At 46.5% G+C, this 26,915-nt stretch overlaps 1 protein-coding gene across 3 annotated transcripts in view; it reads left to right on the top strand.

Moving 5' to 3' along the window:
* Agpat4 (1-acylglycerol-3-phosphate O-acyltransferase 4) overlaps positions 1-26,915 on the top strand; it is a 107,253-nt gene that overhangs the window by 21,343 nt on the left and 58,995 nt on the right. For 2 of the 3 annotated variants that reach the window (XM_042262399.2, XM_006978021.4), the window contains exon 2: positions 14,427-14,689. The exons of the other annotated variant lie outside the window; for it this stretch is intronic. In XM_042262399.2, the coding sequence (XP_042118333.1) occupies positions 14,512-14,689 (178 nt within the window). In that variant the 5' untranslated portion in view covers positions 14,427-14,511. The remainder of the gene's footprint in view (positions 1-14,426; positions 14,690-26,915) is intronic. 3 annotated transcript variants of the gene reach the window in all.

Below are 26,915 nucleotides of genomic sequence, written 5' to 3'. Positions count from 1 at the left end.
ACTGTCATAAAAAGTAACTGGACAGTGTTCACTGGGTACCTTCAAGTGATTGTTTCTTACACCTACAGGCACTGAAGAAATAGCCCCAATAATCAGGGAGAAGAACAGCTTTGTCTCCACAATGTGGACCACTTCATTATTTATTCTTGAAAAGAAAAACAAAACAAAAACAAAGCTAGGCATGGGAAGTGTAGTCTTGTCATTTCAGAACTGAAGAAGGAGGATCCCCCAAAGTTCAGGGCCAGCCTGGGCTACATAGTGAGTTTCAGGTCACCCTGGGCTATAAGGCAAAACTCTGTCTCATAAAAGACAAGAATAGAGAAGAAAAGTATAACCGTACCACAACAAAGCCATGAGGTAGGGATCCCCATAGCCCAGCGTGACTGCTACGTGGACAGTTAGATGTTAGGGTCAAAGAAAACACTTGAAATCACTAACACACAAGATTGTAACCCTGTTTAAAAACAAGTCTCCTCGGCGGTGGGTTAGCTAGCAAAGAACAAAACAAAGCCTTCTATGATGTACTAAAAACTAGAAGAAGCCCAAACGAGGTTAGAGTGTTCCAGGCAGGTTGGCTCTCCATTTTAGAGCTTTACAAGCTTTCCTAGTGTGTGTGAATTACCATAATAATAGGGATAATTTCAAAGCGTTAGTGACTCTGTGACTCAGTAAATGACTCATTCAGTAGTACAGAATCCTCTGTTTTTACCAGATGGATTTGTATTTTAACGGAAAGCTCCTTTTTAAAAGGATGAGTATGTCACCTGTGAGTTCCTCCATCTAGTGTCTGGGGTTTAGGTAGCTCATCTGCCTTCATGTGACGCTTGAGTCGGCTTGGTATATGGCTTGGTACCTTTACAGCATTGCCATGAAGAGGCTCTTTGTGCCGCCCGCCCGGGAGGGAGGTGTGACGGTTTGGATGGCAATCCTGCAGGTTCGTCTGCTGGCCTTTGGAAGTGGGCCACGTGATCAGGCCTCTGCCCTGTGCTCACTGCAGTAGCGAAGGACGGACGGACGGAGGGTCCATCTGTTCCTGTTGTTGATTTCAGGTTCTTCGGGAATTCAGAGTGGTCAGCACGGAAATTAATTACGTCACATCATCTAGAACTTGAGATCCAATCAACGTTTATTGAGGATCTGTTTATTCTGTGATGGGGGTGGGGGGGAGTCTGTTGGGTCTGATGTATGACCCATTAAGTGTTTTACATTGTTAGATGCAATGCCTCTCTGTAAACCTAGAGAAGGGCCCATTAGGACCCCAAATCTAATGTAATATGTGTATAAAGCAACCGCCCAAATGTGAGACAATCGATTTAAAAAAAAACCTTAAATTACATTTAGTGTGTGTACACTACACAGAGGAACACCATATGGCATATGGAGAGGTCAGAGCACAACTTGCAGAGGTGGTTCCCTCCTCCCGCCATGGGGGTCTCCAGGATCAAACTCAGGTCGTCTGGCTTAGTGGCAAGTTCCTTTACCAGCTGCTCTATCTCGGGGGCCCAAAGCAATGGATTTTGTTTGATTTGGTTTTACTGATTTTTTTTAAGTTAGCATTCCAAATAATGACTTTTTATCAGGTTGCTTCATACATCTGTATCAATGGATTTTTCAACGTAATGAATGAAACTCCTAAGACAGACAATCTAGTGAATGAATAAGCTTACCAATGAATAAGTGAATGAGTGTGTGACTTAAGAATCCCATCCTGGGCTCCACATAGAAACTGGTACAACATCACCATTTCATGAAATGTCTGTATGGCTCCTGAACTGTAGAACTGAAGAAAAGACAGGGAATGTGAAGGCCCTGCCTGGTTCATGCTTCGTCATCGCTATTAATATTGATGAAGCTTTTCGAGGAACAGGCAGTCCGCAGTGACCCCGAAAGCGTCATTCAGGCCTGAGTGCTTTGGGCTTGTGGCTTTGTTTCAGAGCTGTCTAGAAACAAGGGTACTGGAAGTCAACTTATTTCGGGCACTCACAGCCAGCAGTTCTGTCTGCAATAAATGATTCATGCCAGAGAAGCACCTAAGTGCATTTGTGTCCTAGGGAGACTCTTCAGCTCCATTATGCTTGAGTCTACTTGAGGAAATGGCCTGGGTTCCTTTGACATCCCTGTATGAAAATCAAAGCAAAGATATTTTTTTTAAAGGTTGTTATATTGATCTCTCACCGATTCCACTGTCCTTACCAAAAAAGAAAGATTGGCACAGGCAGTCTCTCCGAGAACTCAGGGGTCAAGGGCGCCTCACAAGAAGGGACAAGGAGAAAGAAGAGCCCAGTGGCTGGTATCTGAGAGGCAGAAGGGAAAGAACGGCCTATTTCCCCCAGCTAACCTTTTTTGGGCCGAACTCCCCTGGGTCAGCCACTGAAGACAAGTTCCTGGGACACTGTGGAGCTATGACAACACTCTCCTTGGACTCTTCGTGTGGGTATCTGCCACCTTACGTACAGACGCATGCTCATTTCCACAAACCCAAACATCTGGGTGCAGGGCATGTGGACAAGTGGCCCCTACCTCATGTTCTGGGCCATGAAACTGGCGCTGGTAACAGGGTGTACAGTCTGCCCACAGGGCTTCTACCCAGCCTGGACCCGTGGACATAGACCATCGGGGAGAATCGGGACATGGGGAGGTCAGTGTTTTTGGATGACAGATGAGGAAGCTGAGATTTGGCACAGATGCTCAAGAGTCAAAATGCCATGCCCTGACTGTAGGGATTTACCTCTTCCTCTCTGCACTCCATCCCACCATGTTTCTAGGTTTCCCGGCAGCACATGGCACCACAAAGCACATCTCTTTCTCAGTGCTTTCTAGGACTTTTCACAAAGCACGTTGGTATGTAGAGTGTCTCCTGCCTGAGCGGCTTTGCTATTGGCCTCTGAGCCGTGGCTCCTCTCACTTCAGGTCTGAGAATTTATTCCCAACCCAGGAGCCCCCACGGGGCTGGAAGTTGGACCCTGGTCCATATGGTTCACCATCTCTGTTGGTTTCCAGCCATGCCGTGTGGCCAGAGATAACATTTTATCCTGTGTGAAATGCCAGTCCCAAGGGAGCCGTTGGCCTGGACAGACTGGGTGGGTGGGACCGGAACAGATGGAAACAATGTGCAATCCTGCCAGCTTACAAGGGAGGGAGAGGACTGGTTTGGCCACCTCTGGTGACTGGGATTGTCTCCCACATAGTGTCCAGCCTGCCTATCCATCACAGAGCAGCAGGATATGGCTGTATTTGGTCTTGCAGCAGTCAAGTTAAGGATCACATAGAACCAAAATGATTATGGTTAATGCCTTTCCCCATAGTCATTAAAAATGGGAGTACAGAGCTAGAGACGTGACTCAGCATTTAAGAGCACTGGTTGCTCTTGCAGAAGAACCCGGTTCGATTTCCAGCACCCACATAGCTGCTCATGACTTGTCTGGAACTCCAGTTCCAAGGCATCCCGCACCCTCTTCTGGCCTCCAGATACCAGGTTCACATGATGTATAGTTATACATGCAGGCAAAACAGCCATACATATAAAAAAAAATTAATTTTAAAAAAGAAAATACTAGATGATAAAATAACTTCAAGGAAATTCCCAACAAAGTTTTGAAATTTTCCCTAAATCCTAATTTTAAGACAAGATGAGGAAAAATCTGACTAATTCGAATTGATGACCAGAGGCACAGAGGAAAAGCTAGTAAGAAAAAGATCTTCTGAGTTGAGAATCCTGTGGCTGAAATGGTTGAGACCTCAAGAGTTCTGAATTTATGTTTTGTTTTTTTAGATTTTAGAAATATTTGTGTATACATCATAAAGTGTCTCAGGCACTGGACCCAAGTCTAAACTTGACATTCATGTGTTTCATGTTCTTTACACATATAGCCTGAAGGTGGATCTTAAATAATATTTTTAATAACTTTGTGCATGAAACAGTTTCCTGGAGAGACTTTGGGGCATTGGTGCATTTTGTGTTTAGCTTTCCAGAGGAATGCTTATCCTATAGTTAAGCCACTTGGGGGAACTGTAGGGAAGTAGAGGTGGAGTAAGAGAGGGAGGCCTATAGCAGGGGTGAAGACAGAGGCAGAGGGTAGAGTTTGTCCTTTGTGGCTGCACTCTGCCCTCTCTGTCGAGGAGGCTGTAGATTGTAGCTCCATTAATTAATGCAGAAACCCAAGGCTCACTGATGACCGGCTACATGTTCAAGGTCACACAGTTAGCAGATGGGGCACTCCACGAATGTGTCTATCTGCAGCTCTGTTGAGGACCATGTGGGAAGGACAGCAGTGGCCCCCAGCAAGGCTGCTGGCCCTGGCCGTTGACAGCAAGGGTAGACCAGGAGGTAGCTGGTATTTCCAGTTTCAGATGACAATGCCCTCTCCTCATGCCTACCTCTCTAGGCCCAGAGGTGGGGTGGTCAGCCATTTCCCCCACTTTGATGGCTCCAGGGGAGGCTATGACTACCTTTCATGTTCCTCAGCCTCCTTCATGGACCCACCATCATAGGCTTATGACCTGTCAACTAAGGCCCCTATCATATGGTGGTTGTCATGATGACAAAGATCACAGCAACCTTCAGTTCCAGTTCAGCATCCGCACGGTTCCCCTCCAGGGTTTGAAATGTTTCCTTTATTAACTGACATTGTCTCATGCTAAGCAGGAACACAGAGACGGTCACCCACTTAGAAGATGAATTTTCCTTTCTGCATTTCAGGTTTGGGTTTTATGTTGTGGGAACTTATTAAATTTTTTTTTCTCCAATTTTTCATGGACTCAACATATTTTAAAAATATGCAGTCCAGGCTTGGGAGGTCGTTCAGTGGGTAAGATGTTCGCTGCTCAAACATAAGGACCTTATGGTTGGCACCTGTCTCAAAAGGTGGGCAAACAGCATGCGCCTGTAACCCCAGCTCAGGGAGGGCGGGGAAGGGAGAATCCCAGGGTCTCACTGGCAGACTGTCCACTTAAGCAGGGGTTTCTGGTTCAGTACAAGACCCTATCTATACAGAGACTTTCTGGGGGAGACATCTGACATAGACCTCTGGCCTCTGCAGGTACTCACACCCATACACCACATGGTATATACTTTCTTTTGAGCATCTTTTTAAATAGCTCTTGGCAATGAGACCAGCCAACTGGATTCCACAGGCTGTGTGTAAACACTGTAGTCGGCACGCTTTGAGGGTCAAGCCCTCAGTGAGGTGGGGAGAGCAAGGCTGACCATGAACATCCTGCCTGGAAGGAGGGCATGTCTGGGGTGCTCTGGGGCTGAGCATCAAGGGTGGTAGCTCAACAACTCATCATCACTCTACCTCAGACATGGGACCAGTGATGGGAATCCGGAGTGGTCCTGTGAGGTCGTGGTGAAGTTGCCCAGCTAGGACCTCTTGTCTTCAGGGAGTGTTATGGTGCTTAAAGGCATGAGGCCTGGTCCAAATTTGGCCCTGCTCATGGCTGTAATCACCGCACTGGGGAGGCTGAGACAGGAAGACTGTTCTGTACCTGAAGTCCGTCAGACTACTTAGTGAGCCCTTGAGCTACAGTGGAAGACCCTGCTCAAAGAGGGAGGGAGGGAGGGAGGGAGGGAGGGAGAGAGGGAGGGAGGGAGGAAGAAGGGGTCCAGGGGACAGTTAAGCAAATAGAGGTGACTGTCACATCTAAGTCTGACCAACCCTACCAGCCCAGACCCATGTACAAGTCGGAGAATCATCTCACAAACGTATCCTCTGACCTCCACATGCATAGTTATATTCTCCCCCCCACCCCGCCTCTGTCTCTCTCTCTCTCCCCTCTTTCTCTCTCTCTCTCTCTCTCTCTCTCTCTCTCTCTCTCTCTCTCTCTCTCTCTCTCCTCCCCTCTCCCCATGTCCTCATGATGAAGAGAAAGGTCATCTTTCTGCCTCTATTTTTTCTCGTGTTATCCATCTGTTCTTCTGAGTTTTTCGTTTCCTTGGATATGAAGCTCTTTATATTTGCTTTTCTCCTGTAAGCGTCTCAGAACTATTAAATATAAACAAAGATGTATATTTTCTGTGTCTTCTGTATTTACCGTCCTGTCCTTAGATCCTGGAGAGGGATGAAGGGCTGTTCATTAGAGGACATAATGAAGTCCAGAGTGATTTATGGGCTCCATGGTTTGGCATTCTTTAATGGACACCGAGTACCACACAGACAACTTGGACAGAGCCTTGTTCTATGAAATTTTAAAATAAGCTAATTTTATATAAGCGTCTGCCAAACCATTAGACCATGATGAGATTTTAATTGAGGAATATTTTGGTTCAAGATGGTCCTGTGGACAGTTAAATCCAGTCTGGAACACTTTCTCTCTGTATTGTTTTTGGGACTTAGGCCAACATCGTTGCAGAGATTCTGAAACCTAAATTTAACCTGTTTGTCAGGATGAAGCGGCTTGCTTGGGGTTGCACAGATTCCTCGCCATCTTTGCGGAGAATGGCTAAACTCATCCAGCGGAAGTGCACCCCGTAATCAGAATGCTCTATACCCCGAGATGACTTCACCCATCCCTCCCAGGATGGCACCAGTCCCCTTCCCATTGCCCCTGGCTGATCTCTGCCCCACAGAGCACAAACACTGGCCTAGAAACTGAAGTTGCCAACGGTGCCCACTGTAGCTCCCACTCCAATTGCCAGCCGCCAAAGCGGTACTTGCGCTCATCATATATCTGGTCACTCGGGTCTCCTCGGGGACCTTTCCTGCAGGTGGGTGTTGTGGAAGCGTTTGGGAAGGACCTGGTTACTTACCTTTGCCCATTCTTCCTGAGGTGGTTACCTTGGGCCAGGCTCCAGGCAAACTGGCTTGCACAAGCATGGTGTGCATGTATGTGTGAGGTGAGTGTACACACCTATGTGGGATGTGAGGTGTATGTGGACAAGTGTGTATGTGCATGTGTGTTTGATATGTACATTCCTGTAGTATGTGAGTACATGTATATATGGGATGCATTGTGTTTATATACTAAGATATCTGCTGTTAACATTCTGGCTAGCCTTAGGTTGTTCTTTCTATATTTAATTTCAGAATTGTAATTCTGTATAATTTTGTACCCTTTGTCATTCAATATCATAGTGAAAATTTATCCTTTTCACTATAAATCTGCTGTAGGACAGTTAATTTTCTCCTTGAGATGGATCACCAGGGGCCGGTCTGATCGATCAAGTCGTGTGAAGATGTTTAGGGCCCTGAATGTGTTTGATTGCACAAAGAAGACAAGTGCGTTTGTATCCCATGGAAGCTATGAGTCCCACTGGGCCTCAGTTCCTTCAGAATGGGGCATTATAGCTACAAACAAACAAGCTTTGTTCGAATGGAGCCTTCAGCTTCTTTGTTCTCTCTTTGTGTTTTGTACAGTGCTCTGGATTTGGAGATGCTAAGGTTCTCAGATGGTTGTGATGCTGGTGCTCAGTTGGCATGGAACTTACTTTCAGCAACTCTTTTTTTGTTTGTTTGTTTGTTTGTTTGTTTGTTTGTTTGTTTGTTTGTTTTTTGAAACAGGGTTTCTCTGTGTAGCTCTGGCTATCCTGAAATCTATCTCTCTGGAGACCAAGCTGGCTTTTACCTCCCAAGTGCTGGGATTAAAGGCTTGGCCCGTTATTGCCCAACCAAGTTCGGCATTACTTAGGTTGATTTACTTAAGAACACAGGAAGAGATTTGGCCTCTCTACAAATCTGGTCTGGTTGGGTGCTATAACATGAGCGATAGATACATAGATGATTGTAGATAGATAGATAGATAGATAGATAGATAGATAGATAGATAGATAGATAGATAGATGGATGGATGGATGGATGGATGGATGGATGGATGGATGGATGGATGGATGGATGGATGGATGGACGGACGGACGGACGGACAGACAGACAGACAGACAGACAGATAGATAGATAGATAGATAGAAATGGTGGGTGGGTGGGTAGATGATTTTAAAATGAAACTGTTGAGTCCTAGTTCTGGTTTGGACTCGGCCTCTCCTCCTGAGTGTGGTTGTTCTCCTGCTTTCTTCATAGCCGCAGATCCCAGGATGAGGCAGAGTGAGTAGGCCTCCTATTTGTTTAAGCTGTGTCTCTGTTTAGAGAAGAGTACAGTTCGAACTCTCCTGGGTGGAGTATGCCTGTGTCTCCATCGATACAGCTAGGCAGCAAATGGACCTGTCTGCTTTAGCATCCATAGCATGTCAAGAATAGAAAGACCGTGTGTCTGTGTGTGTGCGCACTTGTGTAGCTTAGTGTCCATAAGCTCCATGTTAGACGTCCTCCCTCCCTCCCTTCCTCCCCCTCCCTCTGTGTGTGTGTGTGTGTGTGTGTGTGTGTGTGTGTGTGTGTGCCATGTGCATACAGTGCCTGCAGAGGTCAGGCGAGGGCATCAGAATCTCTAGAATGGGAGTGGCAGATGCTTGAGAGCCCCTATGTGTGTGCTGGGACTTGAACCCAGGTCCTCTGTAGGAACAGCTAGTGCTCTTAACCCTGGAGCCGTCTTACCTGCCTGGTCCTTAGAGTGTTTGAGGAGCATCATCTCCCATCCCAAGTCCCTGCCAGGAAGCATAGATGAGAGTGAAAGCATGGAGAATGGGCAATGTGACCTGCTTCGAGATACACCGAGGAGACACCATCGTCTAAGTAAGATGGATGGAGGATCTAACTAAGAGGAGGAAGACAGTCCGCCCCAGCCCACAACTTCCTCAGAAACACCACACTACTCTGTCTTAGCCACTTCCTCCTTGCTCGCTCGCTTTATTGGAAGCGAGAGAACTTCCTTGCTGTAGTATCGCCCTCGTATCTCAGACATGCCATTCTCTTCACCCTCACAACCGCCTGGGAGGATGGAGCCACTCTGATTTCACAGAGAGAAACTGACAGACTGGGAAGTGGCCGAGCTTGGATTTGGGTCTGAGCTGCCAGGTTCAGGTCTCATTCTGCAAAAACAGTAAATCACAGAACTAAGCCATAACTCCTCTACTAGTCAGGGCACAGTTAGTAGAGGGCTGTGGATGGAACATAGAGGAGAGGTGAGTTCGATCTCTTTGTCTCTATCTGTCTGTCTGTCTATCTATCTATCTATCTATCTATCTATCTATCTATCTATCTATCTATTTCTCTATCATCAATAATCTTATCTTCTATCATCTGCCATCTATCTTTCTGTCTATCTATCTCTCTATCATCTATCATCTCACTTCTATTTATCATCTATCTACCTGTCTATTATCTATCTATCTATCATCTATCTATCTATCTATCTATCTATCTATCTATCTATCTATCTATCTATCTATCTATCTATCTATCTTTCTGTCTATCTCTCTATCATCTATCATCTCACTTCTATTTATCATCTATCTACCTGTCTATTATCTATCTATCTATCTATCTATCTATCTATCTATCTATCTATCTATCATCTATCTCTCTATCATCTATCTTCTATCATCTATCATCATCTGTCACTTATTATGTGTCATCTATGTCTATTACCTATCATCTCTCTATATATATCTATTTATCTCTTTATTTACCATCTATCACCCATCTATCATTTATCTACTACAACCTATGCATCTATCATCTATTTGTAAATCTATTATTGACCAATCACCTCTTTATCACCAATCTATATCTACCTACCCTTGATCTATCATCTGTAATTACTATGGATCTGTCATTCATCTATCTATCTATCTATCTATCTATCTATCTATCTATCTATCTATCTATGTCTGTCTATCTATCTGTCTGTCTGCCTATCTATCTATCATCTACCACCTCTCTCCTTACACCTGCCTCATGCTGATTCATCTATGGGGAAACTTATGGCTGAGGAGGTTAAGTCACTGTCACTTTGTTTATCACTTGCATCTTTATTTACAAAGTTATAACTTAGAAACAGCTTCGTAGTTATGTGTTGATCTCTGAATCCCGTAAGTTATTGCTTGGATGTTCTCAGAAGTAGTGTGCAATTCTGTCATACTCTTGCCTCATAAGATAATAGACCACACGAGTGGTTTTACTGCGATGATTTCCCACATATTCTAAGGACTTCGAAGGTGAAAAAAAATAGGCAAAGTATCTTACAATGTTTTCTCTCTCGCTATTTTCATCTCGGTTTAGATATTTATACCATCTTTTCTCAGCCTGATGTGAAATTGGCTAATTGCCACATTTAGAAGAGAAAGTTCTTTTTAATTCAGAATGGCAAGTCCCCCAAGCTTCTTTCTGGAATTAACATTCATATCATCTTTTCCACATTAGACGCACCTGATTGCCTCTCTAATGATATAGTGCTCTCTCTCACTCTCTCTCTCCCCCTCCTCTCCCTCCCTCTTTCCCTCTCTTTCACATTATTCTTCAGGTGATTATCTGACTTATTTTGTTTTACATATAAGTTTGATAAACTCTGTATTAGGTTATTTTCTATCTCTATAACAAATACTAGAACCTGAATGATGTATCAAGAAAAAAGATTTCCCTAATTTTCAGTTCTGGGGGTTCTGCTTCTCCTTGGCTTTTGGTTGTCTTAGTCAGGGTTTCTATTGCAGTGGTGAAACATCATGACCAAAATGTAAGTTGGGGAGGAAAGGGTTGATTTGGCTTACACTTCCATATTGTTGTTCATCATCAAAGGAAGTCAGGACAGGAACCCAAACAGGGCAGGAACCTGGAGGCAGGAGCTGATGCAGAGGCCGTGGAGGGTGCTGCTTACTGACTTGCTTCCTATGGCTTGCTCAGCCTACTTTCTTATAGAACCCAGGACCACCTGCCCCAGGGATGGCCCCACCCACCATCGGTTGGGCTCTCGCCCATCAATCACTAATTAAGAAAATGCCTTACAGCTGGATCTCATGGAGGCATTTTCTTGTTTGAGGCGCTGTCCTTTCAGACAACTCTAGTCTGTGTGTCAAGTTGACATAAGACTAGCCGGCACATGGTGCTGGCATTATGGCGGGTGCCCTCACGATGGTGGACACATGTGAGAGTCAAAGTTCACCTGTCAAGACAGGAAACCAGAAACTGAGAACTCTCCAGAGAACTAGCGTATCCCATGAGACTTACGGTAATCTCTTCCAAGGGCAATTCCCCCCATGACCTAGCCACCTTCCTCTAGACGCCCCCCCCCATCAAAGCTTCTACCACCTGAACATCAACACGCTGAGGACCAAGCATCTAGAACATGAATCTCTGGTGGACAAACCTCATCCAGACTGTGGAAGTCAAATTAAGTTCCACAGAGCCAAGAAACATTATCTCCTTTAGAATTTTGATTAAAATGGAGTAACCACTAGATCACAGCTTCAAATCCAAGCTACCCAGGGAACCCCCAAGTCTTTACCTATACCTTAACACACGTGAAAACATATGTGGCCATTAACAAGCCAACCCAGAGAAGCTAAGGCCTCTCTGATTCCTCTTATGACATGTCAATATGTATGACGTCCCTTAACATCACTGGCACCATGTTAGACGCTGGCTAGTGTGCCAGCAGAGAAGGTTTACCAGAGGGTGTGATAGTTCTTGGAATTTAACAGTGGAGAGAGGAAACTTGATTCCTGACATTGAGCAGAACAGTGAGGAAGCCAACATTTAATCCCTATACATCACTTACCAGCGACTTCTTTTTCTGAGTGTCCAGTCCTCAAGGCAAGGGATTTGTCAAATTCTCACAATGTTAGACCCCCGAAACCCAATGAAGACTTAAACTTACTTGTGCCCAGATTGTTTTGACGCTATTTGTGGTTAAGGCAGGAACAGTGAATAAGTTCCGGGGCTGTTCAACATTTAACTGCTAATGTCGCCAGGCCGTAGCCTGTGTGAGGTACCTCTGGGTATGTTGTAGCATGAATCCTAATTGGTCGCAGTAAAAACCTGGAGCCAGATTTCGGGGTAAATGCTGAAAGATCAGAGAGACAAAGGAACAAGGCACAGCCACCTCTCACCCCACCAACTCCCCAGCCAAAAGGAACCTGAGCTCCTGTCTCCTCCTGCCTTACAGTCCTCTCTCTGCCCAGCCATGTCACTTCCTGTCTCTACCTCCCTAGTGCTGGGATTAAAGGCGTGAGATCCCAAGGGCTGGGATCAAAGGTGTGTGCCACCACTGCCTGGCTCTGTTTCCCTTTTAGACTGGATCAATCTTGTGTAGAACTCAGAGATCCGTCTGCTTCTGCCTCTCAAGTGCTGGGATTAAAAGTATACACCATCACTGCCTGGCCTCAATGGCTAACTAGTGGCTGGGCTCTAAAATCTGATCTTCAGGTAAGCTTTATTTGTTAGATCACAAACAAAATCTCACCACAGTATGTGGTCACTGACGTCCAGTTAGAGCAGAGCAAGCTGCTAGTTTCATGCTATAGTTCCAAAGAGAATGGGATGGGGTGTGTTGAAACCACGGAGGAAGTTTCACAGGCTGGGAATGTCTGGGAGTAAATGTGGGAAGGACCAAAGTGCAGGGTTGGAGATTGCAACCCGAAAGCCAGAGTGGAGCACCTGTGACCCAGAGGATGGGCCATGTCTGCTGTGCCAAGCTGACTGCTAAGGTATTGGGCCTGCTCTCCCCATACATTTCTCTCCTTCCAGAAAGGTCTGGGAATTGCACAGGCTTGCAGGTACCTCCCTGAAATCCTTAGCAAGTATCAGGATTCCTCCTGTGCCCTTCCTCACTGTCAAGACCACCTTAAAGTCCGCACAGGTGACCTAAAATTGAGTCCCTGTTTCCATTCCCCCACCCCCCAGTGTCCTTTGTGACTGAACTTCATTGCAGGCCACCCTGTCTTTTGCCCTTTGGGAAATGTGTGAGCCGCTTCACGGAGAAGAGTTCTGAGACTGGGGGAACAATGCCATGCTCACAGTCTAGGGGCAGCACAGCCCAGACAGGTGCAGGGCAGAGAGACTGAAGCCCTAAAATCAGCTATCAATTGCCGTGACCTTAAATCATCACCCAGCCTGGGAACTACCCCATTCCTTGCTCTGAAAAATGGTTCAGTTGGTAGAGTCCTTGCCTTGCATGCCTGAAGCTCTGGGATTCACCCCCAGAACCGCATAAATCTGGTGAGTTGGCACACACCCATAATCCCAGCATTCAGGAGGTGGGAGCAGGAGGGTCAGGAGTTCAAGGTCACCATTCTTGGCTACTCAGTGAGCTTGAGGTCAGCCTGGGGTACATGAGACCCAGTCCGAAAACAAAAGCCTCCTGGGAGTCTAGGATAAACTAATAGATGTGAACGTCCTCAGATTGGTCATCTTTGGCATGATAGCAAATGAACGATTTTACCCTTTGCCAGCTGTGAGGAATTTTCTCCTAAAGCTTGAGGCTTTTCTAGGTAGTCTGCAGTCATCTTGGCTCCTAGGAGAAGCGAGTCTGCCTCCACCCTTCCTTCCAAGGCCCTTTCTGCTGAACTGTGAGGTCACTTAATTTTTTTGTTCCAGATCTAGAGGCTGGTTAATGGCCCCATGATGAGTCTGGCCTCTCTGGGCAGGCTGAGTTTCTTTCTGACTTAACAACTCTTATGGAGTGGGTACACACATATCTGCACAAATTTTTATATGTATATGCATGTATGTATATGTATATATATGTGTATATATGAATGGCATTACAACCATACACTGAGGATTGGCATAAGGTACTGGGAGAGAAGATGAGCTCCACAGTCCCAATTAGGACAGCAGGCAACTTAATGGCAGATTGAATTGTCCACTGGAGTAGATGGGAACTAGTCTAAGGCGCTTGAGGGTAGAGCCAAGCGCAGCTGGAGGTCCCTGGTGACCCTCCAATGTCAACGATAATCTTGAGTTCAGGGAAGTCCTGCCAGCAGGGAGAGGTGAGGTCAGGTCCGTAGGAAAGCAAGCAGAGGGAGATGGGGAAGGGTTGGGTAGTGCTGTGTCGCCTGAGGAAGGCCCCGAGGAGGGGCCACTCCGTGAGTCTGGGAATCTGTGCCACCATGGCTGCTGTTTGAATGGCGACTTGAATGACCTTGGTCTAGTCGCTTCCCTTTTCCAGGCCTGGTTCCTTACCTATTATAAAGGTACCAACCCCAAAGGCTGCTGGGAGGATTCAAGGGAAGATTGCCCGACTAGGGCCCAGACTGTGCCAGATAAGAAGCAAGACCGTGGCCGGGCGTTGGTGGCGCACGCCTTTAATCCCAGCACTCGGGAGGCAGAGGCAGGTGGATCTCTGTGAGTTCGAGGCCAGCCTGGGCTACCAAGTGAGCTCCAGGAAAGGCGCAAAGCTACACAGAGAAACCCTGTCTCGAAAAACCAAAAAAAAAAAAAAAAAAAAAAAAAAAAAAAAAAAAAAAAAAAAAAAGAAGCAAGACCGTATAAAGAAGAGTCAGTCAACTTTTACCTTCCAGCCTATCCTCTTCCTGCAAGTGTGTTAGCTGGAATCTAAAGCACACCACGCTTTTGCTAATGTCTGCCGTTCATGTGTTTCAGACACTGTCCTGAGCCCCGGATCTCTCTCCCTCCTGGAGCTATCCCACCATACCCATTTCTCTATTTTGAGAACCCCTCCCACGTCATGGACCTCATCGGGCTGCTGAAATCCCAGTTTCTATGTCACCTGGTCTTCTGCTACGTGTTCATCGCCTCGGGGCTCATCGTCAACGCCATCCAGCTGTGCACACTGGTCCTCTGGCCCATCGACAAGCAGCTGTTCCGCAAGATCAATGGCCGACTGTGCTACTGCGTCTCCAGCCGTAAGACCCGCGCCCCTCCTTCCTTTGTTCGTGCGTGCTTGCTTCTTCCCTGAGATGGGAGGCTCATCACACGCATTCGCTGGGCTGGGCTGCTGTGTCTCGCTCTTGGTTGCTTTAGATCTGAAATGCCCATTTTTTCCCCCACGCTACCAAAAAAAAAATTATCCTGCCAGTGAGAAATGCCAGTAGCACAAAGCTGTTCAGCCAGGAAGGGCGAACTGGGGACAGTAAATATAGCTTCTGTAGCCGCTTCTCCCACCTTCCTTCTCAGAAGTGAGTAGTCCGTTTTTGCTTCGTTGTCCTGATGGTAGTCGTGTATGGCTGGTGTATACCCGAGAGCAGGGGGATCTCTCTGGGTCTGTGGGTAGATACACAGTTCACACGCACCTTCGGTGTGGTTTGGTTTGCTGGAAGTCAAGAATATATGCGTCTTTAAAAACTAAATGGCGACATACATGCCATCGTTCTCTCCCTGACTTTGTTTTTTCCTTCTTATTTTGTGAGCATCATAGACGAATGCGGAGTTGTAAGAGACAAAACAGTGAAGTCCCAAATTCCCTACAGGGTGATGTAAGGGAAAAAAGGGATGAACTTGACTCTACACCCAAGCACCTTGCACTGGTTCCCATTAACCGCAGGTAGCTGTATTAGTCAGGGATCTCTAGAGGATATATATATTCTAATAAGTCTAATAACTTATTCACTCTAACAAGTCACATATATGCCTATATATGGCACACACACACACACACACACACACACACACACACACACACACGACTTGAGTGGTTTATGGCTGTGGGTCAGCTAGTCCAATAATGGCTGTTTCTCAGTGGAAGTTTCAAGATTCCAATAGTTGTCCAGTCCATGAGGCTGGATGTCTCAACTGGTCTTCAGTGTGTGTCGGACTCCCCAAGAAGTAGGCTCTAGGCTCTGATGCCAGGGAAGGAATGCTCAGCAGCAGGACAGATAAACTCACCAGTGAGAACGAGGCAAGCAGGCAAAGAGCAAAAGCTTCCTTCTTCCATGTCCTTTATATAGGCTGCCATGAGAAGGGTGGCCTGGATTTAGGATGGGTCTTCCCACCTCAAAAGACCTGGAGTTAAGGTCGGTCATTCTATCTCAAAAGATTCACATAACTAAAAATCCCCCACAGGTGTGTCTAGCCACTTGGGTTTTTAGTTGATTCCAGACTTAGTCAAGTTAAGAACTAAGATTAGCCCTGTCGTAGTAGATCATTGGAGTACAATATTGTAGCCAGGAAATTCATGTTCATATAACCCACCAAACATGCTTAGCTTTCTTCATGTTGTGTGTATACACACGTATATGCACATATGTATGTGTGTCTGTGCATGCTTGTGTGTGTGTATGTGTGTGTGTGTTTGTGCTAAGCCGTTGACACATAACTCACTTGGCCAGAGCTTCCACAATGAAAGCAAGGTATCAGTATATTGCAACATCTAGTGGTGAGTTCTGTACTGATGAATGTTAAGCTGATAATTATTCCCTAACCTAGAAAATACTGTTTCATTATCAATTATATATATGTATATATATATATATATATATATATATATATATATGACTGAAAATATATTCAAAATATGGCCTCTTTCATTCAACTAAGCCATGAGAATATCCGCGTAACCTTAGATTATGGCCAAGAGACAGAACTATTATCTTTCCGAAACAAAGAACAATGAAGTTAAGCCTAAACCTGCTTCTTACAACAGGAAGTCCTCTACTGGTGGTTTTTATTTTGCTTTTGTTTTTGAGACAGGGTGCCACTATATAATTCAATCTAGCTTCGAGCTTGGTAATCTGACTTCCCCAACTCCTGAATGTGTTACCGTGCCCAGCTTTATTATCTTCCAGTGTGTGTGTACCTGTGTGCACATTTGTGCATGTGAGTGTAGATGATGCCCATCGAGGCCAGGAGACTCCATCAGATTCCCTGGAACTGGAGTTACAGGTGGTTGTGAGTCTTCTGACTTAGGTGCTGGGAACTGGACTCCAGTCCTCTGCAAGAGCTGGAGTGTACCCTGTGGATAACTGCACCATCTATCCAGCCCCATATACTTTTAATTGACACAATGATCATATATGTTTGTACGGTCTATGCAGTGCCTTGTTACACATACCCAAAGCGGGGTAGCGGGTACATCCATCATCTCACGCACTTTTTACTTCTTTGTGTTGGGAACATTTCAGGTCCTCTCTGCACACTCTGCAACCACACAATACACAATTAGTCTTCGTGCTTCTCCTCCCATGCCATTACGCCGCCTCTACAAGTACACCCACATGGAGAAGCTTTTAAGCTTGTTACAATTGCCATTTCCAAATTCTGCTTTTGATGTGTGTGTCCCTTGTCTGGAGACCCACGTCACAAGACGTTTCCTCTCCGCTTTCTTCTAGTAATTTTGCAGTTTCTGGTCTCACATTTAAGCCTCCACTCTGAGTTGATTCCGTACATGGCGAAAGATGTGTTGGTTTCATTCTCCTGCCTTTGGACACCCAGTTTTCCCGATACCAAGTATCTAGGAGACCGCTTTCTCTGATGTATGCCTTGGTTGCCAGTCAGTGCTGTAAACACGGTTTTCTTCTCAGGTTCTGTTCTGTTCTCTTGGGGTAGGGATCTATCCTAGGCCAGCACTCGGCTGCTTTAGTGCCGTGACTTTGTGGAATGTTTGAAGTTGGGCTATACTCCTCTGCTCACAATTGTCCCTTTGCCCCTTGGCTCACAAATGCTTTGGCTATGGAGAGTCTCTTGTTCCATACACATTTTATGAGTGAGTATTTTGTTTGTTTTCTATTTCTGAGAAGAATGCCAGTGGTATTTGTTATATTACATCTGTGTATTCCATTTGGGTCGTATGGATATTTTAACAATATTCTCTCATGCACACGGAATGTCCTTCTCTGTGTGTGCACACACGTGTGTGTGCCCCCTCTAACTTTTCTTTCCTCTTTGGTGGTGCTGATGAAGGCCTCAGGCCTGACACATAAGCACTGCGCCACTCAGCTGCCCCCTCCGCCCCCTCCTCCATTCCTTTAGCCCGGGTTTTGTGGTTTTCATTGTAGAGATCACGTGACTCCTGGGCTAGGTTTTTCCCTCCGTGTTTTATTTTTTTCTCGGCCCTTGTGTGTGAGATGGCTTTCTGATTTCTCCCCGAGCTGCTTCACTGTGGTTGTACAGTGCTGCTGCTGATTTTTATGTGTCAGTTTTGTGTCTCACAACCTGATTGTTTGTCCGTCTACTGGGGTGTTTTGTTTGCTTTTGGTGGAGCCTTTAGTTTTTCTCTATATCTAAAATCATGTCATCTGTGAACAGGGATAATTAGCCCCTCCTTTTTCTTAGATGCCATTAGTCTTTATGTTACTGCCCTAGGTGAGACTTCCAATGCTAAGGTAGAGTGGTGAAAGTAGATTGCCCGTTCTTGACCTAGAGGAAAGAAGCGCAGCCTCATGGAAGTTGTTGGCTAAGGTTCTGTGTTCACTGAAGCACATTCCTTCTGTATGTAATTAGGGTGGGGACAGTTTAATCAGGAAGCGATACTGGATTTTATAAAATGCTTTTTTTTGTACCTATTTGAGATAACTACAGGTTTTTGGCCTTCATCCTATGATGTAATGGATTACTATGTTCATTGATTTTATTTTGTTAAACTATTCTTGCATTCCTGAGGTAAATCATGGTATATAATCTTTTGGATCATATATATATATATATATTGGTTGTTGTTGGCTATTTTATCAAGAATTTTTGTATGTTTTCATAGGGGACATTGGTCTGTAGTTTCTTCTTTCTTTCTCTCCTTCCTTCTCTCCTTCCTTTCTTTTTCTTTTTTTGTAGTTTCAATTTTGGTATTACAATAATGTTGGCCTGATAGAATAAGCATGGAAAGGTTTCTTCTGTTTCTGTTTTTGTTTGTTTTTTCCTTTGTAATTTGAGAAAATACAGCGTCAGTTCTTGGTAAAGAGCTTGGTAAAATTGAAGCGTTGGGCCGGCTTTTCTTCCTCGGGAGACTCTGACTCACCGGTTCTCTCCTGCAGTTCACTGTTTTCCTTTCAGGTTTTCTGGTTCACTTTTGGCAGCTTGTACGTTCCAGAAATGTAGCCGTTCTTCTAGATCATCCAAGTTGTTGGCGGCTAGCTCTTCGGAACAGTCCCTGATGACCTTTGTTTCTGTGGCACAGGTTCGAGTCTCCTTTCTCCTCCCTGCTTTAGTTGTTGTGGACTTCTCTGTTTTGCTCGGTTAGTGCAGCGAAACATTCATTTTGTTTTTGTAAAACTTCGTAAACAAGGCCAGGTTTGTTTCATTTATCTTTCCTATTATCTCCATTCTGTTTGTTTCTTCTCTGGTCTCTGTTACTTTTCTTCCACCAAGTTTAGGTTTGTTTTTTATGCTCATTTTTTTTTAGCTCCTGGATTTGTATCCTTGGGTTGATTACCTGAATCTTTTCTCTATATTTGATATAGGTGATTGTTTCTGCAAGCTCTCCCTCTTAGTTCAGCTTTGGATTTATCCCCAAGGATTTAGTATATTGCATTTCCATTTTTATTTGTTTCAAGCAATTTTGAATTGTCTTTATAACTCCTATTTTGAATTCTTTTTAGGTAATCCATCACTTTCATTTTCTAGTCTACTGGAAGGAGAGTTACCATGTTTCCTGAGAAGTGTGGTCGCCTCTCGTGTATCGTCGTTTCTTTATCTTGTGCCTCTACATTGCCATTTGCACATGCAGTGGGTCAGTTAGCTCCCCTGGTTTTGTAGGGTGACTCCCGTGGTAAAAGACGCTCTTCCAGCTCCGTGTGGGGCGTGGCTTGAGTACGCCATGTTGGCCTTGTTCTGAAGTTGGCACAGTAGTTGCCTGAGCAGCGTCATGAGCTGTAATAAACGTTGGCAACGTGTGTGTGTGTGTGTGTGTGTGTGTGTGTGTGTGTGTCTGTCTGTCTGTCTGTCTGTCTGTCTGTCTGTCTGTCTGTCGGAAATTTCTGGAAAGTGGAACAGTTCTCTGACTGCCCTGACTGTAGTGTTGATTGCCTTTGGGGTCAGTAAACACATGTCGGTGTTGTGTCCAAGTGGGGAGGGTGTGTACATTGTAGAGTGTGAGGACCACACTGATGGCCAGGGTAGTTTCCTGTCTCTGTGTCTGAGCTGGGAAGGTGTCTTTGCAGAACCTTTCTGTAAGGCTAAGGGTGTGGGGGAAGGGGACTGGCAGCCTGCTCAGGGAGGGCATCCTAGCTGCTTCCTGGTGTCTGGGTCGGCCAAGAAGCTCAAGGAAGGCTAGATACCTTCCAGGCCATGGATGGTGAGTGGCCCAGCTTGACTACCTCCCAGGACACATGATAGATTAAGCTTTTCCTGGCAAGCTGACTAGCTGTTCCCCAGGTTCAAAGATGGGTAAGCGGGACCATCTGTCTACTCCCCAGGTGTCTCTGTGGGCTGAGCTGCTTAGGAGGCATCTCAGTTGCTTCCTGGGGGGAAAGTGTGGGTAGACACAACCACCTGCCTGCTTTCCCAGGGGGGCCCCATGGACTGAGCTACTTAGGATGGCAGCCTGTTGCTTCCTGTGGTGTGGGAGTGTAACAGGGCCACCTGGCTGGTTTAAGAGCCGAGATGAAGTAGTTGGAGACAGCTGCCAGGTTGCTTCACAGAAGCCCTGCTGGGCATGTCTCAAGATGGAGTTTTGTAGCATGGATCCGGGTCAGGCGTAGTATATGGCAGGCTATCCCATAGAGCCATGTAGCAGTATAGCAAAGGCTGCATGCCCCTCCCCGCCAGCAGGCACGCTCTCGGTATCTGTCTGCTTACTGAGCAATCCCTCTTGCTTTAGGGATAACCTCTGGGATGTATGGAAGAAAGGCGTTATGTAACTCAGTCCCTTTATAAGCCAATGAGTGGCCCTGTTCTGTGCACCCCTGCATTCCCCCCCAGGACTGTGGGGTTCTGCCTGACACAGTGAGAACAGCTGTTTGATATTTGTTTCCCTGCTTGGTTGTGGAGAGAAACACTTCCAGCACTTGAGTCAGCCATCTTGCAATCCCATCATCCCTTATGTGCCATATTTTGTAAATTTCAAAAATACTTATGAGGGAAAAACGTGACATCCACATCTTTCTTTCCTCAGGATCCCTTTACCAGCTCGGAGTTCCCACATACATCTGATACTGCTTCTGATGCTTGTATTGGAGGGTTTTACATATACGTCAGGAATGTTCACGGAATCGGACGACTAGGAGTCTTTAATCCATCGTCTGTGGTTTATTGGATGCAAACACCCATTCAGCCCGTACCACGTGGTGTGCCTTCCTAGGCCACCTTCATTCGGTTCTGGTATTAAGGCATCTATAGTGGTGTAGAAAAAGGAAATCTTTGTCAGAGCCCAGCAAAGAAAAAAGTAGGTGGAACTGTGGCTGTATGAAGAGGGAAGGATTTGCACCATTAAGGGAGAGAAGTTAGCTCACTGAGATGAATATTACGTTTTTAAAAATATTTTACCACACTGCAGCAGGAGGGGCTATCTATATAAAATCAGGCTTATCAAAGCAATGCTGGTTGTATTTTTTTATATAAAAAAATAACATTTAGAGGTCTTGCATATACTTCAGGTGATTCCAAAATCTGTCAGTTTGAAATTTGAGACCATATCTGTTTGCACTGTCATAAGCCCTGTCCAAATTTCAAACAGATGGCTAAGAGTCGGGCTTTTCAGTTGGAGTTAGAAGTCAGCAGCGAGGCTCAGGCTCACGTCTAAGAGCGGGATTACTCGTGGAGATATTTGGAGGGGCCTTTCACATACTCGTTTCTAATGGAAATTAAAATAAGTCACAATTTAGTAAGAAAGATGTTTTTTTTTCTCATTACAAATAAACCAAAATATTCAGGATAAATTCCAGATGAAACTCCAGAATTAACTATTTGAGACAATTGGCATTTCAGGGATGAGTGAAGTTAGGGTAAGCGGTCTAAATATACCGAAAGACCTGCTGTCTTGGTCTGTCTCACATGCTCTGTCCCTGTTTCCCCACTGCTCCTGGGCTTTAGGTCATTAGCAGTACAGTCATTTCTGCAGTGGTGTGAATAGAAAGGGGGTGAGCTCTCTGTGAGGAGCCAGCGTGGTTCCTGGGGACAGAGAACGTGGTCCGCAGGGTGTGATCCATGTAGGGCATGGCTCATGGGTTCCACCTGATGCATCTGATGAGGAACTGTGCCCCCATCTCCTCGGCACCCCTTAGCTGGTGTCCCAGTGTTAAAGAGCAGAGTCAGTTTTTAACCCACCTTGTTTTCCCAGCTTTCTCTGATTGAAAAACTGCAAAAGGCCAGACTCTGTGAGGCGCTCTCCTGGGCCTTGATTCTGCAGCCTACGGGCGACAGTCTGGGCAGCAGCTTGACCAGTCGAGAGCTGGGCCATGTTGACTTGGCTCGCCTTGCCATATTCTCTCCAAGTTAAGATTAAAACCTGTTCTTGGGGGTGGTAATGGCTTCTTCTGGCATATGAATCACTCAGAGCAGAAAATCTGCAGCGTCTATCATTGCCAGCCGATCCTCTAAGAGAAGGCAGAATGAACTGTTTCCTGGACTTGGACCCTGGTCACATTTCACTAACAAACTGTCGTCTTCCTTTCTTCTGTCAAATATTCGAGTTCCTTATTGTCACCAGTGAGTCCAGGGCAGCATCCAGCCCTGAGCACAATGGCCTCAGGGACAGATAAAGCACAGTATGGACACGCCAGTCATCAGCAGGGCACAGGGAGCAGAGAATGTTGATTTAGCGGACTGGCCTGGGGGGGGGGGGGAGGCAGTGGGTGTGGGTGTGTCTGGCTGGCTGGTAGGTGATGCTTTGCCTGACTGCTCTTACATTGCCTCACTATACAGACAGAAAGTGCTAAGTCACCCCCGCCCTGGGTGCTGGGACAGGAGGGAGCCGCCTGAGCTGGCTCCTGTAGGGTGGAAAAGGAAGCTGGTTGTAAGAAGCAGGATGGAGGGTGGATCTCACCGCCTTTGCACTGTGCACATTAAGCTCCAGGACAGCGGTTCTCAACTTGTGAGAACCACCCCTGGGGTGTGTGTGTGTGTGTGTGTGTGTGTGTGTGTGTGTGTGTGTAATATCAGATATCCTGTATAGCCGATATTTACATTACAATTCATAACAGTAGCAAAAATTACAGTTATGAAATAGCAACAAAAATAATTGTATAGTTGGGGCTCACTACAACATGAGGAGCCGAATTAAAGGGTCTCAGCGTTAGGAAGGTTGAGAACCCCTGCTCTAGGGGATCTGTGCTTTTCAATCTCTAGGGAAAGGAGGCTGAGGCAGGCTAGTCTGAGTTGTTGTTTTTTTTTTTTATTCCAACAAACAAACAAACAAAACCAAAACAAAATCAGAAAATTTCATGTCTAGTAATGTCAGGGGTAAAAGATTTTTTTTTTCCTAAGCAGGGCTAAAATGGAGCTGCTATTTTAGAAAGGAGGAGGAAATGAACACGCTTCTCTCCTCAGCCCCAGCCCCAGCTCTGGGGCCTGGCTGCCGGGTTCACTGTTCCTGCACACAGGTTCGGGAAGCCTGAGCCTGCGCAGGAGAGTCCACGAGCTGTGCTGCTCCTGGTTTCCAAGAGCTGCTGGCCACATCACCCCACACTGCTGGCCACATCACCCCACACTGCTGGCCACATCACCCCACACTGCTGGCCACATCACCCCACACTGCTGGCCACATCACCCCACACTGCTGGCCACATCACCCCACACTGCTGGCCACATCACCCCACACTGCTGGCCACATCACCCAGAGACCCTCCTCTGTGCAGGTCCACATGGGGGAAGGAGAGAAGCAACTTGCTGTGCTAGGAGGCCAAATAAAGTAGTCTAAAGATTTTTTAGTGTGTGTGTGTGTGTGTGAATGTTAGTTTGTGCGCCTGAGTTCACATGCCCATGGAGGCCAGAGGCATTAGATTCCCCCTGGAACTGGGGTTACAGGTGGCTGTGAGCTGCATCATGTGGTTGCTGGGAATTGTATCTAGGTCCTCTGCAAGAGCAGTACATGCTCTTAACCACCAAGCCATTTCTATAGCCTCCAAATAAAACATTCTGCCTACCTGCAGGCCAACCATTGACTAGTGCCACAAACCCTCAGTCCAAATGATAAGACCCCAGTTGCTGCTGGAAGGTGCAGAATGAGGTGCCCTGTACAAAATGCTTCCTAAATTGCTTATAGTCAGACTGGAGATATAGTTCAGTGGGTAGAGCGCTTGCCTAGCATGGGTTAGACCCTGGGTACTCATGTAAATCAGATGTGGTGATGCTTGAGTTCAAGGTCATCTTCAGCTACAAAGCTGGTTTGAAATTAGCCTAGGGTGTTGTGGAATATTACTTTAACTAGGCAAAGATGTGTTACATTTGTTTATGTTGTGGACTATTACTTTAACTGTATAAAGATGTGTTACATTTGTTTATGCTGTATTTGTTGAATTATGTTTACATAATTTAGATGTGTTGCGTTTGTTTCACCTTGCTTGCCTAAGGCACCTGATTGGTTCAATAAAAAGCTGAACAGCCAATAGCTAGGCAGGAGAGAGATAGGTGGGGCTGGTGGGGAGAGAGAATAAGTCGGGGAGAAATCTGTGTTTGAGAGAAAGAGAGAAGAAGAGACAAGCCACCAGCTAGCCAGACACAAAAGAGGAGGACATACAGAAAGAAAGATAAAAAGCCCTGAGGAGGCAAAACATAGATAAAGAGAACAGATTAAAATAAGAGCTAAGCTAAGGCCGAGCATTCAAAACTAATAATAATAAGTCTCTGTGTCATGATTTGGGAGCTGGTTGGTGGCCCAAAAGGAAAAGCCTGGTACACTAGGATATGTGAGATCTTGTCTCAAAAATAAACCGATAGGTAAATAAGTGAATTTTAAGATGAAGTTTAAAACTTTTTGCAAATGCAGGAGGCTGGGTAAGCATGTGTGTCTTTTTCTTCCCGTGATGGCTTGTTACTTGGGCAACTTTCAAAACTCTCCATGTTTGCTATACAGAGGATGGATAGAATTGACCAAGAGTCCCATGCTTCTGGGATAGTGTTTTGATTTGCCGTTGTTGTGTTTGGTCACAGGAAGGTATTTATATCCCCTTTCTGTACCCCAACCCAAGCTCCCCCCGGAGGTCACTTGCCCAGTGTTGGCAGTCGGCTGATTGGCAGTGGCTGAACACAGGAGGAGCAAGCTCGAGATATCACTCAAGGGCTTGCCTGGGTTCCTCTTGGGACAGGCCGATTCACTTGCCTCACAAGTACGTTGTGTCTCAGGGAGGTGTAGTAGGCCTGGGAGAAGCTGTCCTGCCCCTGTGTGAAGGGGGCGGTCTGGGCTTGGTGCCCTGTCAATCACAGCCTCAGGAAGGGCTGTCCATGAAGGAAAGCTCCTGTGGTGTCTGAAGACATTGGGGTGGCGGTACTGATGCAGGGGGTCCAAGATAGATGACCACAGCAGTCAGTTCTTGCCCTCCCGAGGGAAGTAGATTTTTTCACCCAGTCCGGGCCCTCGGTGCATTTTTTAAAGCAATCCCATCTTCAGGCTGAGTGGAGGACTGGTGACCTGGGTCATCTTACTCGTCACGGTGGGATTCACTGGGAAATTCTGCAGACAGCGCAAGATGAGGGTTTTGGAAGAGAAGCAGCCTGTGGCCCACGGATTAAAATTCTGGATGAGAGGAGCTCAGTTCCTGTACTCCTCGGAGACAGCTCGGGTGGCCGCTGTTTCTGTCTGTTGTTCTGTCTGTCTGTTCCCTCCTCCTCCCCCAACGCAGGACTGTAGACCTTCCCCACCCTGAGACCAGCAGGCCCTCGGTGTTCTGCCATGTTGAAAAGCATGTCTGGGTGTGGCTGCTGAGGCCCTGCTGTGGGGTCGACCTGAGTCTGAACTTCCTCTTCCTCACTGACTAACAGCCCCTTGTGCATTATATTGAATGCAGCAAATTGCAACACAAAACATTTTTTTCTTTTTCTTTTTTTTTCAGTAAGGATTTCACTTCCTGCTTCATCTGGGGAACTCTTAGGAGGTGGGCTCAGGGCCTGTGTACCCAGGGCCACTGAGGCAGAGACAGGACCAGGGTGATACCGTGGCTGAAGGACCTGCACTTGGTCATGTTGCTGCTGTGTGGATTCGGGGCGTGGCTAGTGCTTTCAAAACTAATACAGCTCCCACTTTTCCGATCTGAGGAAGTGGAAATCAACTAAAGGCGGTAGCTTCCTCAAGCTTATTAACAGACACCAGAAAAACAGTCGCCCTATGAGGCCAGGCCCAGGCCTTGCACAAGCAGACACTATCGAGTGTGGCTGAGAGAAGGCTCATGAGCTGGTGGTCTGTAGGGTTAGTGACAAAGATCGTCTGGACACCAACCTAGTTAGAAGCAAAGGAGCCCGGGGGGGGGGGGGGGGGGGGGGGAGCAGCCCTGGCCAGTGTGGCAGAAAGGGAGGGGCTGCATGGGGGAGGAGAGGAGGACCAGACATACCCCCCAAAACTCTGGATTCTAGGCTTGCTCTCCAGAGACCCAGCTGGAGACCCCATAGGTGATGGAGTCCTCAGCAGCATCTACAGAGGGTGGAAGTGGGCTCACCTGGGTCCCAGAGAGGACTGTCTGTCTGTGAGAGGGAAGCTCTGGAGAGGCCTGTGAGGAACTGAAGAAAGGAAGGAGGCTGTCTGGAACTCCCAAGAGAAGGAGCTAGGGGGGGAGCCACATTGGCAGACACCACCAGGAATGAATGGCACCCTTGTTCTGTGTGTCACAGCCTTGCCAAGGACTGCAGGATTCAGCCAGTCCCAGTCAAGATTTGTTTAGGCCTTCAAGTCTAGCTCCCTTCCCTGGATGTTGCCTGGACTACCATCTGAAGCACTGAGGCCACCTGGACACGTGGACTCACACTCGGCCCCAGGACAAGGCTCTCCTGTGCCAGGGAGTGTTCTCACTGTCAGGGCCTCTGAGGCCAGATGGCTAACGGCATCATCCTACTCTGGTCCCACCAAAGGGATATTTGTCACCAGGTGACAGATGGACAGTGGGTGGACAGACACTGGAAGACAGGCACTCTTCCCAGAAATCTCATCAGGGACCCAGACATTACCAGAGATTCCTGCCTGATGCTGAGGAATACTTGTAAAGTACCCCTGGGGCACCCCACCCACCCCTAACCCACTGATTACAAGTTGCTGGATCGCAGGCTGGTTCTGGGACA

The sequence above is a fragment of the Peromyscus maniculatus genome, chromosome 16, assembly GCF_049852395.1.
Source record: "Peromyscus maniculatus bairdii isolate BWxNUB_F1_BW_parent chromosome 16, HU_Pman_BW_mat_3.1, whole genome shotgun sequence".
In the NCBI taxonomy this organism is placed as follows: domain Eukaryota; kingdom Metazoa; phylum Chordata; class Mammalia; order Rodentia; family Cricetidae; genus Peromyscus; species Peromyscus maniculatus.
Note: the sequence above shows the minus strand (reverse complement) of the source record. Positions and strands in the feature narration are given on the sequence as shown.